At 29.0% G+C, this 14,766-nt stretch overlaps 3 protein-coding genes across 4 annotated transcripts in view; 2 read left to right on the top strand and 1 right to left on the bottom strand.

Moving 5' to 3' along the window:
* Positions 1-80: 80 nt before the first annotated feature.
* On the bottom strand, positions 81-12,407 carry LOC107067770 (organic solute transporter alpha-like protein). 2 transcript variants are annotated; one of them, XM_089171913.1, is made up of 6 exons: positions 12,387-12,407; positions 4,933-5,128; positions 2,624-2,855; positions 2,392-2,548; positions 2,168-2,308; positions 81-466 (listed from the first exon to the last, which is right to left on the bottom strand). In XM_089171913.1, exons 2-6 carry the CDS (start codon positions 5,076-5,078, stop codon positions 270-272), a joined length of 873 nt encoding a protein of 290 aa, XP_089028039.1. In that variant the 5' UTR covers positions 5,079-5,128; positions 12,387-12,407; the 3' UTR covers positions 81-269. The 2 variants fall into 2 exon arrangements, with proteins under 2 accessions (XP_089028039.1, XP_089028038.1); XM_089171912.1 differs by lacking the exon at positions 12,387-12,407 and adding an exon at positions 6,670-6,923.
* On the top strand, positions 7,624-11,600 carry LOC107067835 (uncharacterized). The gene is made up of 3 exons (XM_015323690.2): positions 7,624-7,858; positions 8,522-10,394; positions 11,024-11,600. Exons 1-3 carry the CDS (start codon positions 7,856-7,858, stop codon positions 11,392-11,394), a joined length of 2,247 nt encoding a protein of 748 aa, XP_015179176.1. The 5' UTR covers positions 7,624-7,855; the 3' UTR covers positions 11,395-11,600.
* fs(1)N (female sterile (1) Nasrat) overlaps positions 11,727-14,766 on the top strand; it is an 11,293-nt gene continuing 8,253 nt past the window's right edge. The window contains exons 1-4 of the mRNA XM_089171916.1: positions 11,727-12,436; positions 13,166-13,673; positions 13,761-14,062; positions 14,449-14,756. Coding sequence (XP_089028042.1) covers positions 12,211-12,436; positions 13,166-13,673; positions 13,761-14,062; positions 14,449-14,756 — 1,344 coding nt within the window. The 5' untranslated portion in view covers positions 11,727-12,210. The remainder of the gene's footprint in view (positions 12,437-13,165; positions 13,674-13,760; positions 14,063-14,448; positions 14,757-14,766) is intronic.

Raw genomic sequence — 14,766 nt, 5'->3', positions numbered from 1 at the left:
GTAGTAGTTCTAGTTCTCACTATCAACGATCAACTTTTTAAGATATTTTGACAAAAATTGATTCACATATAAATACATACTTAAAAATATTTAAGAGAAGACTTTCTTTCGTAAGCTTTGATTAAAATATTGCACTAATTCCGTTCAGGCCCAAAATTATTAACAAATAGTCCGTCTTTCTCTCTCTCTCTCTCTCTCTCTCTCTCTTTCTCTCTATTCTCTATCTTTGTAAATCTTGAAACAAATAACAGAACGACAATTCTGATTGTTCAAGAGATAGTCACTACAGCGATTTTGTTGGAAAGTTGTTCAGGTAGGTCGTTTTTATTCGTCAGACCGTGAGGCTTGTCATTTGACCGATCTTTTAACGATGAATCTTCTTCTTTTTCCAGGTCAACATAATAAAGGTGCCTCGCCGCTATACAAAGCAGCAACATCTCGATTATCAACAGACCACTTTGTGTTACTGAAAGTAGAAAAATTCAGAGAAAGAGTAACGAAACAAGCTACAAAAAAATATATGTGCCTATAATTATGAAAGTGGTCTAATGTAAGTCAAAATTAAAAAAATATTGAGTTTATCATTTATTACACACCACATTATTTTAAACTAAATAAATTCAATGTAATTTTGACAATATTGTCAAAAATGAATCGTTAGATAATGTTTGTTATTTCAATATTATATAGAATTCAAATAGAGTGTTCAAATATAAATCTTGAAATATCTTGAAACAAGAGATACATACATAACTTAGACCACTTTCATAATTATAGGCACATATACGTAGGTTGGAACTTAAATAGTGGCAATTATTTATTCATAACCGATACAAAAGAGTTACATGTTTGCACCTGTTACTGTCTTTCAAAGTAGTCATCAGCGTTGTGTGGAACCCGTTGCCAGCGATTTGGAAGGCGTAGTATACCGTAAGCAGAGCCTATTCTGTTAATGGTGCGAATGGAGCGATCTACTGCCATGTCTCATCCAGTGTTACGATACGGCGTAAGAAAGAAGCCTCTCCTTCGCGTTCATAGCGCTCCAAGTGCGTCTAAGCAGCGTCGTAACTCATCCATTTCTGCATTTCCGTCAATTTATGCGAAACCCATCGTGGCATTCGCTTCAGAACTGTTTCAGAGATTCGACAGGCAGTAGACCGCTCCATGCGCACCATCAACAGAACAGGCTCTGCTAACGGGTTCTACACAACGCTGGTGACTACTTTGAAGGACAGTAACAGGTGCAAACATGTAACTCTTTTGTATCGGTTGTGAATATATAATTGCCACTATTTAAGTTCCAACCTACGTATATATATATAGTATTGTTGAGCAACGATGTCATCCAATTAAAGTTTACGTGATTATTTAAAGGGGTATTCTGGTATAGAGGCATGAATTTTAGGTACTTTTTCAAGTGTAATAACAAAAAGATGAATAATTTGTTCACTATCTATAATGTTAAAAGATATTCATTAATATTTCGAGAATACATGGAAAAAAAAGAAAAATAGTGAAAAAATTCAAAATTGAAAAAAATATAGGCTGATGAAGTGGGGGGTCCCAAAAAAAAAACGGCGCGCGACAAATGCCAAGATTGCAGCTCTTCTGGTAATATGAAATAAAAAAATTAAAACGGATTATTAATTTAGAATAATGCCGCAATCGCGTTCGAACTAAAAGAATTGAAAAAAGTTTTTTTTTTTTTCGCTAAATTGCAGCTGTTTGAAAAAAAGATATATTATTTTTACCACTATTTTTACTTTTCCGAATTTTTTAAAAATAGTAAAAATTGAAAATGTAGTAAGATTTTAGTTTGCACGATAGAGTAATGCATAGAGAAGACTCTCACCAAATTTCAAGCAAATCGGTTTTAGTAGAACTTGAGATATCTTGACAATTGTGAAAAAAAAACAGTTTCGAGAAAAACGCGTTCAAAGTTTCGCGTAATAAGGGTAGGATATAAGATGCCGCGTCACTAAAATAGCTATATCTCTGAAAATAAATTGAATTTTGAAAAATCCTTTTAAGAACATATCCTTAAAAGGTTAAGCTTTGAAAATATAAAAAAAATCGATTTTTTCAAATTTCTAGACCAGAATATCCCTTTAATTTGTTCATTTTTCTTTAATTTCCTGGATAGAAAGATATTTCAATATACATTTACCATTGGCAAAAACTCTTGGTGGTAATGGTGGACTGCAAGGAAAAATGCCAGTATAAACGAGAAGTTTTATAATAATAGCTTGAAGCTTGGAAAAGACCAAAGCCAGTTGGGTTACCAAAGTTTTCAATCTCAGTTTGGCTTCTGTTGGCAAACAAACAAACAAACAAACAAAAAGAATAAAACCATTTACTTACACAAGTAAGAGAATAAAAAATCTAATTTACCTGGAGCAACGACATTGAGACTTTTGTTGGTGATCGTTAAACCATATATACCAATTAATATACTAATTAATGTGAATGGTTGAAACCAGATAAGATAACTTGGTTCTATTTTTTGTTCATCCAAGGCTACAACTAACATTATGAAGAACAATAATCCCTAAAGGAAGAAAAATATTTCTATAATAATTAAATAAAATAATAGTGAAAATAATGAATACACTTTAGAGGATACCTGTACGATAGGAAGTTGTAGAACGATCAATCGAATGACGGCCAGACGAGAATCGTTCATATCGAGTTTAGGAAAGGGCAAACATGGCCAACAGCAACAAGGGCCAGTTCTTAGCAATAATGGAGCCGTTTTATCATTTTTTCGACGGCCAACGTCGGTAAGGAGAAGAAACAAACGATAAAGCGATATAGTCAGGACAATTTGAATGAGCGCCTCCGATAATAGTTGCGTCCTGAAATAGATAAATAAAATGAACAAGAAAACGAGCCGCGTCTCTAACGGAGTATTCATGAATCTTATTTACGTGACAAATTTCCCGCCATCATCCCAACGTCATCCCTCTTTCCCTACCACCTGCCCTCCCACGTTTCGTTTCAGAGAACAAAAAAAAATATAAAAGATCAACCGGAAAGATTTTTTTTTTAGGCGACTGTCATCGTAAAAATGTACTTTCGAATAACAGGGATCTTTCATTTAGATAATCCAACTTTCTCTCTTTCTCTTTCTCTTTCTCTTTCTCTTTCTTTCATTTTAATTTATTTCATCCTTGACATTTTTATTCTCTCGAATATTTCCATAATTTTTCATTTGAACCAAATTTTTCTTATATGTGTAAAAATAAAATGCCACTGAATTAAAAGTTCATTTAAGGTAATAGTGTGTGGGGGTCAAAAAAATCGAAATTTTTTTAGCTACATTTTTTGAAAAAGAAACATCTTGAAAATATGCTCTAAAAATTTTAGTTTACAATTCAAAGTATTTAAAAAGTTATAGCAAAAAGAAGAGAGCGCACGCCGTAGTAACAACATATCTGTTGTCAAAACTTTAAACCGCGTTTTTCTCGAAACCACGATTTCAAAATTTCGGGGAAGCACTGACTAAAAACTATTCAACCGATTTGGCTAAAATTTTAATCTGTTATTCTTAATATAATTACCTAAGTACCGAAAAAAATTAAATTTTTTAATAATAAATCAATTTTTTTAAACAATTAAAAAAAAGTGCGATTTTGAAATTTTTTTTTTGCAAGTCCGCCATTTTGTTATTTTAAAAAAATGTTTGCATATTAGAGGTTCAGTCATTAGCGACAAGTCTACAGAATAATAATCCGTTTGAATTTTTAGTTTCAAATGACTACGGAAGGCTGTGTGCTTTCCCAAGACAACCTACTCTTTTTTCGAGGACTTCACTTTGACTTAGAAAATCAGAAACAAATTTATGTAAAATGAAGTCAACAAAAATTTTTCTGTACACTTTAAGACAGTAATAAAAACATATTTAAATTTCAAAACAATTGCATTTTATTTTCATATATAAAAAAAATTCATGAAAAAACGTTAAAATTTTGGGTGTCACACAATGGGCTTATACCTTAATATACGTACGTTCAAAGTGTTGACATTTCTAATTACCTATTTAATTCTACAAATGGAATAGTTTATCTTTCATCATTTTCTACAACTATTTGATGTATATTTAAACTAAATGAAAATTAAATGCCATTATCGTAATAAAAACATGACATTTCTAATTCCCTATTTAATTATACAAATGGAATAGTTTATCTATCATCATTTTCTATAACCATTTGATGTATATTTAAACTAAATGATAATAAAATGCCATTATCGTAATAAAAACATAAGATATTTTTTATAATTGTTAACTTAAAATATATATATATTTATTTAATTATATATTTTATTTAATTATATATATATATATATATATTGATATTCAGAGACAGAAATCAGTACACATGAAAGTTTGATGATGAATATCTTTTGAACGCTTAATTTTATCGCTAAAACATAAAACACCATTTTTATAGAGCAGTTAATTTCCTACAAAAATTTGCATTGCGTATTTTATAATAGTCATTTATTGTCGAGTTATAAAATTCATAAACAAAAATGAAATTTGTTTTAAAATAATCAAATTTAAATCTTCAATATCATTCAAATGGTGATGTTTACGGAAAAAATATAAGATACCTTTTTTGTAGAGCATTAAATTTCCTATACAAAATTCTTCCATAACATTTTTCTGTACAATCAATTAATGATGGGGTATGAATTTGATTCTATTGGACTGAGAAAAAAATAAAAAACTGCAATGCGGAGGATCTTCCTATTAAAATTAAAAGCTTATATTTGGTGAGAATTTTTTTTAAGGTGTCTAGCAACCCATTTTTCTGTGGCACTTGTAAAAAAAAAATAATTGATTTTGTTGACCCACCCAAATGTATATATACGTACGATGTATAGGTAAAATTGATGATTTAATTAGGAGGAATAATTTTTAATTACCTTGGTATCGCTATTATCATCAAACTACAAACACTTGCTATTGGATAAACCGAGAAAATACTAACGACGTTAGATTTGTAAAGACCCGTTTCTTTTTGTGAAAAAACATTATGAATAGCGTCTATGGCAAAATATAATGTCATCATAGTAAATGCCGCACCAACGGATATCAAAACAATTCCAAATGTACCCAAGCCTGAAACAACAAATAAAAGATAGTGAATGATTATTACGCCATTCAAAATATATCGAAGATTATGAGTTATTTAAACATGTCTTTTAATGATTATCGAATTTTCAAAACACTCATATATATATAGGTTAACACCCACGTACACACATGCACAAAAATCTACCCATTACGTAAACGGAAATTATTTTCTATATGTAATCAAAAAATATGATAAGATTTCTTCTCAGATGATAAGATTTCAAATGAATTGTTGATAAGATATGTTATGATCGCATAAAAGTTTCCAATTAAAATATTACGATGTATATTTTACATTATAGATTGTTGTTTTTTTTTTATTTGGACAAAAATAAATTATGAACAATTGATATATTTCATTAGAATTTTTGAGAATGAAAGAATAAACAAATGTAAAAAAAAAAAAGAAATAGAACAAAACAATAGTTAGAACGAATAAACAAAAAAGGAAAAATAGAATAAATGTTGAAAAGCAAAGTCACGATTTATTCGAAGAATAAATATTAATTAGTAATGAATAAAAATTGGTAAAAGATTCGTATCTAATGTGTGTTGTAATATCGTATGACGTGCGATTTATATAAACGCTTCTAATAATTTTATATCCTTCTGAAAACATGTTTTTTTCTTTTATTAAATATACAGGTTAATAATAATATTTATGCAGGTCAGAATTGTTATATATATATTATAATATTATTACATATATATTACAAATTGTTATATATTGTATATATATATATATATACCATGTATTTATACAAAGTGTAAATTTAAACATAATCTCGAAGAACAAAACTTTCACTCGTGCGTGTATCACTCGTATTCCTTGAGTTGAAGAAATAATAACAATTTTGACCTGTTTAAATATAATAGAATATAAAAAAAAATGATATACTTCATCCAGGTAATACATGAATTTAAACGAGACAAATAGTTAATGTGTAAAAATTAGAAATTGAATTTGTAAATTAAAAGATCTCGACTAACGAAACGTAATTCACAGAACATAGTTTTTTTTTCTTCAAATATTTACATTTTCGATCGATATTATTTGACGAAATGCATAACCCATAAATTTACATATATTTTACTACGCATTTAATTAGAATTTTGTAAAGAATAAAAAAAAAGAAAAAGTAGGTCTAGAAAAAAGTTGAGAATTAATTACAAAAAAAAAAAACAAAAAAAAAAATTTAGTCAGACAACCATTGCGCGACCATTTAATAGTACAAAACAGGTGACATGATAAATATAAAAATAAAAGTCATAATTGAAAATGTTGATAACATAATTTCAATGTTTAATTCATTGATATCATCTTTTTTTTCTTTTTTTCTTTTTTCTAAAGGGAAAGTCAAGCGAAACATTTGGAATGCAAATAAAGGATTGTCACCTACTTGTTGTGACATAAGATACCGATAAAATGTGAAAAATATCTAATTAAATTCTATCGCGTTTGAATTTTATTCCAGGAAACACGGAGAACAAAAGTAATTGAAAAAAAAAATAGAAAACAAACTTACTTTCTATATTCTCGATGGCAGTAGGCATATAATCTGGAGTACAACTAACGTTCAAACGATGAAATTTCTCCGACAATTCCATTTTTTTTTTTATATAAATTTATATAAATCACAATTGAATTATTCAATTATTCGATAGAAATATATATTATTGTTATAGAAAAAAAAAGAAAAATAATTTGAAAATTGTTTAACGTTGGGAAAGTGGGAAAGTTCGAAAGTTCGACAAACTCGCGTTGAAAAAAGTAAACTGACGTCTGGTGAATCGAAAAGGCAAGTCGGGACGCAATCCTAACGGTGAGAGTGACTCCCCACTTTTAGCACCATTAAATCGCTATATTATAGGTACTAATATGAAACATTTTCTCTTATCGCGATTCAAAATTTGCTCTCTTTCAATATTTTTTTCTTCTCTCTTTTTTGTAAAAATCATTATCATTAAAAGCATTTTGTATTTTATATGTAACATAAATATGTATCACGATTTATATATTGAAAATTGGAATTTATTTATTTGTCATTGATTATATTAATAAATTACTATATAAATAGTAAAATTTGAAGGGGGAAAAAAAAACAAGAAATTAGTTAATTCGATAGATTCTTGTTTTCAATTGATTTTTTTTCGATTCTGACTTACCGACAATCTATATTACCGACAGTAGATATATTTCAAAAGTTATCAGTAATGGATAATACAGATTATAATTCTTTTTTGTGTTTTCATTCAAATAAATTATTTATAAACAATCAAATGATATAAAATCATACAAGTATGAATAAATAAGATAATCGAAAGTATTAGAAGAAAGGAAGAAGCTTCTTTTAAATGAATATATTACCTTAAGAGGAATAATGTGAAAACGTAGAAAAACGTTTAAAGAAAGTGGATATCCCTTTCGAAAGAGATTTCACTTTCGAGATGAAAATAATTCAAAGAATTCGTTCGCCTTTAAATCAATGGAGGGAAGAAGAAAGAAGATTACGGATAGCAAGGTAGATGATGGAATGGAGAAGCTCGAACGACACAGTCGAACGTGCGTGAGTGCACCGATAGGACGACAGAACAGAAAATTAAGTGGCTAACGTAAGTTACAAGAGAGAGAGAGAGAGTTCTTTAAGAAAGTAGGTTCTTAAGTATTACGGTCAGTTTACGATTGCTTCTTCGGACGATCGCTTCTTAGCAATGGTAAGTTTTATTCTTTCTTATTATTATTTTGTTTATCGATCATCCTTTTGGAAAAAATCCTCAATTTTTCATCCGACAATGAAACAACAAACTCTCAGACCTGTTCCAATCTAATTATACTTTTTCTATTACAAATAGATTTTATTTTTATATCATATTTGATATTCTAATTCGCAAGGTTCGCTTTCATTTTGAAGAATCTTCATTTAAATTCAACGTAGATATTTTTTTCTCTCTACTACTTATAGATCTCGTCAAATGTTTGTTTGTTTTTTTTTTTTTTTTAATAAATTATGCATATGTTATAACAAAAAAATATGTGTCATGGACCGATAATCTAGTACAAAAGTAAGAAAAACATTAGAAATCGTTGACTTGCATGTATAATTAACTATGTCGGTGCAAGGATCAAATGGTGCGTACGTTGGATCGACTAACAGTACTTTCTCGATCGAAGTTAGTTCATTTCCAAGGATATTTTTGCGAGAGTTAATATGTTTAATATTACGTAACTATAATGATAATAATAATTGATTTAGCAATTATTTATTTCAATGCCAATAGTGCAATTTCGTCATTTCTAAAGAATAAAAATCATTCGAATAAATCCTCTTGGATATAGTCGATTAAACGACAGGATTAATTGAAGATTTAAATTTTCAGATGTTAATCTTCTACATCGTTTTAATATTCGGTTTAAATCATGTCGAATCGAAGGAATTACCAACGATATTCGAAGTAGAAGATTCGATAAATCGAACGATCGATCAAGTTGAAAGATTGATCAATGAAAATCCAAATTTACCTCGATTATCACGAAACGACATAGTTGATATTTTGTATAACATCACTTCGAAGGATTCGGAAGCTTATGAAAATAAAGATGAAATCGAGAAAGCACGAAAAATGTATCAAAGAGCTTTAATGGTTGTATTACCGTACAAAGCGAGAGAATCATTGGAAAATTTAAAAGATTTGTACACGAAACCACCGATAGTTCAAATGTTATCGGATTCGTCTAGTGACGAACGTTTAGAAATGGTTTTAAACGATCGATCGAAAGAAAGTAACAGTGAATCATCGGAATCTATTGATAATATATTAGATAAAAATAAATATAAAAATCATCGTGAAACTTATTCGGATGTTAGATCTACAGAATCATTGAAAGAAACTTTAACACCTGGTTCAGCACCAATGAGATTTAGTTTTAATTTGGATAGTTTACAACAAACTAATCATCATTATCCTACTCGAGAAACAACAAGGATAGATGATCATTCAATATTTTTTCCTACCACTAGAAAAACGATTAACAACAACGATCAAGTTGAAGACATCAATGTAGTTCTCGATACGAAGAACGATAAAGAAACATCCGGTTCGGAAGAATTAACGATTGATTTGGGTCCGAAACAAGATATTATTTATTCAAATCAATGGCATTATCATGCACCACCACCCCAAAACATTCCCAATGATAACAACGAAGAGTTTGATATTGAACAACAACAGGAGGACGAATCTTCAACAATTTTTGTAACACCGCTCACGTTGACATCGCAAACTTCGACTAAATACAACACAACGTTGGCTTTAAATTCTGGTGGATTTCGTGATGTTACATCGACTACTGAAAAAATTTGGACCGAACCAACGACGAAATTACGAGTCATGGATTTGTTAGCTTCCATTGGATTGCGACCAGAGAATGAAGCAAAAGTTGACAATGTTTTTCTGACAAATCAATCGAATTTTAGCAATGAAAATAACATAGTTTCTTTAACAACGGACAAACCAGATTTACCGTTAATCAAACCTGATCAAAATACATTTCAAACAAGTCATTTTGATTTGAACAAAGGTATGGAAAATTTAACACCCGACTTAAGACTCCTCTTTCAAAGATTTGGCATTGAAAGTACTCAGAATCGTCAATCACCCATCTTAACTACGACAACTCGTGCAACTACGAATTTGTATAGAAATTTTAAACCATTGCCAACGTCTACAGTTCAAGACGAAGAAATGAGAGAATTTTTATCGAAATTTGGTCTTGGCGTTAACAGACAACGAAAAGCTATGAAAACTAATGTTCAATCGGTGATCGAAGCTGTTCCCGTTAATATGAGAACAGTTTTAGAAAATATCGGATTAATCTCAAATTCTCATAGAAATTCGAAAAATTTGATTCATCATTCGGAAGAGACTAAATCAATACCCAATTATCACATTTTTAAACCTCACGAAACGATTTTTAAGAATGACAATGATCGATCGAAAATCAATGAACTTTTAGATACCTTTAAATTGGTTCAAGAAGGTAAAGCTGATACCAAGGACGTCCAAAAAGTTGCTAATGATTTATTAAAGACTACGAAAACTTTGTCAGTTGGTCCAGATCCATTAAGTTTGGATGAAATTATACGAGTTTATAGCGAAGATCTTAAGAATGAAGTTAAAAGACAAAAAGAGGATGATAGAAGTTCCACTAGTGATGGAAATGCTATTACTTCAACTACCATCTCTCCAATGGGTAATTGATCTATTACATCTTTCATTATGAAATTATTAAGTTGAGTCATAAATAACTTCCGTTTTTATGAGACAAAGAATAGCGTTTCTGCTACTAATAAGTGCACGACACTTTTCATTGTGTTTTTTTTTGCACTCTTTGTATTTGTTAGACGTATCTATTGAATTTTGCTCCAATATTACCTTTAAAAGGTTCGTCATAGTTGGAAAGATGTCCTGCACTCGGTTCGTCTTTTAAGGTCGTATTTCCAGAACGAAATTTTACAAACCAATTTCTGACTACCTTATCAGTTATCAATCCTGCACCGTATACGCTGTATATTTTTTCAACTGCCACTTTAGTGCTCTATTGCCTTGTTTCAATTCCTAAAGCATTACATGTCGAATATGCACTTTTTACTATCCTTTTCAGAAAACTGTTAAATGTAACATTGACTACATAAAAAAGTTGACAAAAGATTAACTGAATTCTCATCTATACAGTGATATCAAAAATTCGTTTGTTTCGTTGACTTATAGTAGGTAAATACGAAAAATAGATTTTACATAGACGCATCGGAAGTTACTCTTATGACTCGACCTAATAATTTGGAATTAAACACTAATAATTTTTTTGTTTTGATGATTTAGAAACAACGCTGTTATCAGATTCTGCAAAAGATGCCGCAGAATTAAATGAGACAACAGCAACGACAGAATCTGTGCAGATGCCAACTACTACTACTACTACTTCTACTGCTACTACTACTATGGCAGAAACAACAACACCAGCAACAACAACAACAACTGATACTAATCTGAGAGACTTGGAAAATTCATTCGGTGGTAGTACAAGAGCACCAGATCCAGTCTTACCAACCAGAAGAAAAACTGGTTTATACTTTTTGGTTGATTGGAACACGTTTCTCGAAGTTGGCGAAGAAGGTAGCGAAAAGATCAATTTAAGGTTTCAACCAAAGGTCGGCGACAGGTCAAGATTTTTACCAATAACTGTACCTTGAACAACGTAAACGAGATCATGCGAATCTCATGAGCGTTATATAAAACGAGTGAAACTTAAACGTTATTATATATGATACATTTCTTAGAAAGTACCTTTTCTATTTATTATACTTCATAATTGTTAATAATTATCTATATATTATATAATATTGTATATAAGACAAGTTTTTTTATTCATTATACGTGATGTTGATTAAAAAAAAAAAAAAAAAAAAAAAGGGAATTCGATTTAGTATTCAATCTATTTTAAACGTCATTTCCTAAAATCAAAAACCTTTCCTTTTGTTTTTTTTTGTTCACTCTTCTTATTTAATTTTTATTATTTGTTCTATTATTTCTCATCTTAATATATATAAATTACGTGTCACGTTGTTTGTCCGCAATGGACTCTTAAACTACTGAACCGATTTTAATAAAATTTTGCACACTGTGTGCAATTTCATTTAAATTGAAAAATAGGATAGTTTATATCTCAATTTATAATCGCAATATTATTTTATTAATCGCGAATTATTTGTTTATTAACAAAGAGTCATGATTATCTCTGTTAGTTCGATAAGATTCTAACAGATGGCGGTATAAAGTAATTCGTTGACTTAAAGACGTGTGTATCGGACTTATTGTGAGCCACAGCAACGCGTGGCGGGGTACCCCTAGTAATTAATGAGAATATAAATAAAAGTACCATTTACTTGCTTGTTAATCCAACTACAATGTTAGATTAACTAATCTATAAATATTATGAGTCAATCGAGTCAAATTTAGTAGAAAGTAATTTGAAGAAATTTAATCTAAGTATTTCAGTATTCGCAAATATGTTTCGTAGTTCGTCGTTATTAGTTCTTATCTGTCTTATTCTAATTGTTCATTTCGAAACGACAAAATGTCATCAAAATGGTATCGAAGAAATACTGAAAGAGGAAAAAGAAATGTTAAATATCACTGGAAAATCTTTACAACATAGTTCAGAAGATTCCACGGACATAAATACCTTAATTTGGCAGGAGTATGAATTTGGAACGAATGCTGGCAATCGTGATGGTAATTTATTTCTACAATAAAAAATATCTTAATTAAATTTTAATTAAATCTAAATGAAAAATTTGCATATATATATATATGTATTTGATTTATTATTATTATCGTTAGATATGCGTATAATGAAAATTAACATATTCGCGTCCGCTGACGTGAATTCACGTCTTTTCAAGTTCTATTCCTAGGTGCCGTTGAAGTGATTCACGTCATTTTAAATTTTAAAAGTTTTATACAAATAAATTTTATAATATAAATATATAATATATATATATATATATATATATTTAATTTTTAATATATAATATTAATTGAAATATATAATATTTAATATTTACATATTTATATAAATATATAAATATAAATTTTATGTATTAAATCTATATTTAATTATTTCAATATAATATTTAAATAATTATATTTTATTAAATTTATATTTATTTATTTCAATATAATATTTAAATAAAATTATATTTTATTATATATATATATATATATATTATTATATTTTATTATTTAAATATAAATTTAAATAATTATATTTTATTATATATATATTATTATATTTTATTATTTAAATATAAATTTAAATAATTAATTACTTTTGCCGGTACTCAGTATTAAAAAAGGAAAAAATGTGCCGGACCGCGAATGTGTTGTTAATATAATCTATATCAATAAACAATTTGTTTGTTATGAATGTTTTGTTTAAATCTTTATGAAATCTCTTTATAGAAGTCGTAATAACGAATATCACGATAGAAGAGGATTTAAGATTACCAAATAACGAATTTAATTGGATTTTATTTGAAAGCAATGGAAACAATTATTTAGCAAGTTCGAGAGAAAGAACGTTATTTTTGTATACCCTTGATATAAATGGTATCCCAACGTCATCAAATTTTGTCAAATATAAATTAGATGGTCGTGTGTTAGCTTTTACATTGATCGATGTTAAAAATACTACAAAATTATCCGAACAAAATGATATCATTGCTGTTGTGTGCGTTGAAAAAAATGACACGACGAGTTTACAATGGTATCGAATTTCTAATCAAAAATTAGAATTATTTTGGACATGGAATATAGAACGGCCAGCTATAGATATACAATTTGTTAAATATCGAGATCAAAACAAATTATTGTTGCTGTTTAATAGAAACGATTATGAGACACGTATTATCTCAGTAATTGATATTTACAGTTTCAATATTGATTTCGTCAGAAAGGATTATCACTTTAGGTAATTATAATATAATATTTTATGCAATATATTGTAATGAAAATATAAAAAAACAAAAAAATAACATTAATATCAATAATTGTAAAGGTTGACTCAAGAGATACAAACTTACTCGATTCGCGATATGAAATTATGTAAAATATACGAACACACGATGCTTGCACTTCTTGGCCAAAATGAAGTTTTACTTTATGAACAGAAAGAGAACGATGACGTTAATGGTATGTTCGAATTATGGCAAACGATTAAATCTAACAATTTAAATAATTTCATTTGTTTCGAGAGTGGTCACGCTCAATATTTGGCTACTTCTGGAAAAGAATCTGCATTGTTTTATTTTGCGGATAATTCATTTCAATACAATTCCAAGACCGAAGATTTTTTTAATGGTAAACAATTTGAAAGTTTTATCTAGATGATCTATATACATAGAGATACTACACATAGAGCATACAAGCCAGCATAAAACCTGTCGGCGAAATAAAAAGAGATAGAACATGGGAGGTTTATCTGTTGTCTCTCTTTAACTAGGTACATATATATATGTGTACCGCATGAGTTAGAGAGAGACAACATGAACTTTTCGTTTTTTGCTGCTATATTCATGCAGAGACATTTCCACTTACACAACCGCCTATGGTTTGTTTCCTCTATCTGTAATATCTCTATGTACACAATCGCCTATGGTTTGTCTACTCTATCTGTAATATCTCTATGTTTATATAACGATTGAAAATTTTACATGATAATAAAAAAGGGAAATCAAATGAATTAGCATTTCCAGATATTGCTTGGGTCGAAGAAATTCCTGTTGAAACTTACAGAGATGAATCATTGTTATTGGTACAATTGTTAGATTCAACGATCTATACTTTAACTTGGCAAGGTGTTCATCGATTCAAAGTAACATCCTTGCCTAACGTTTTACTCAATAAATTTGACCTTTCTAAAATAACCAGTATTCCAAGATATGGATTTGTATCTGGAAATGTATTTGTCAAAATCGATACGAAACTTAATCAACTTTCCAGTCCTATCGAAGATAAAATTATCGGAATGATTGAGGCAAAAACATTATTACAAGTACGATATT

The sequence above is a fragment of the Polistes dominula genome, unplaced genomic scaffold, assembly GCF_049000335.1.
Source record: "Polistes dominula isolate Pdom_NZ unplaced genomic scaffold, Pdom_raw_medaka contig_73, whole genome shotgun sequence".
NCBI classification, from domain to species: domain Eukaryota; kingdom Metazoa; phylum Arthropoda; class Insecta; order Hymenoptera; family Vespidae; genus Polistes; species Polistes dominula.
This window is presented reverse-complemented; position numbering and strand designations above follow the sequence as displayed.

Excerpts from the sequence above, each read along its gene's own strand:
- LOC107067770 (XM_089171912.1), bottom strand. The coding sequence starts at position 6,751 with ATGGAATTGTCGGAGAAATTTCATCGTTTGAACGTTAGTTGTACTCCA. Across the intron at positions 2,856-4,932 it reads ATGATAATAGCGATACCAAG|GACGCAACTATTATCGGAGG; the intron begins GTAATTAAAAAT and ends TATCTATTTCAG. Across the intron at positions 2,549-2,623 it reads TACAACTTCCTATCGTACAG|GGATTATTGTTCTTCATAAT; the intron begins GTATCCTCTAAA and ends TTCTTCCTTTAG.
- LOC107067835 (XM_015323690.2), top strand. Across the intron at positions 10,395-11,023 it reads AACTACCATCTCTCCAATGG|AAACAACGCTGTTATCAGAT; the intron begins GTAATTGATCTA and ends TTGATGATTTAG.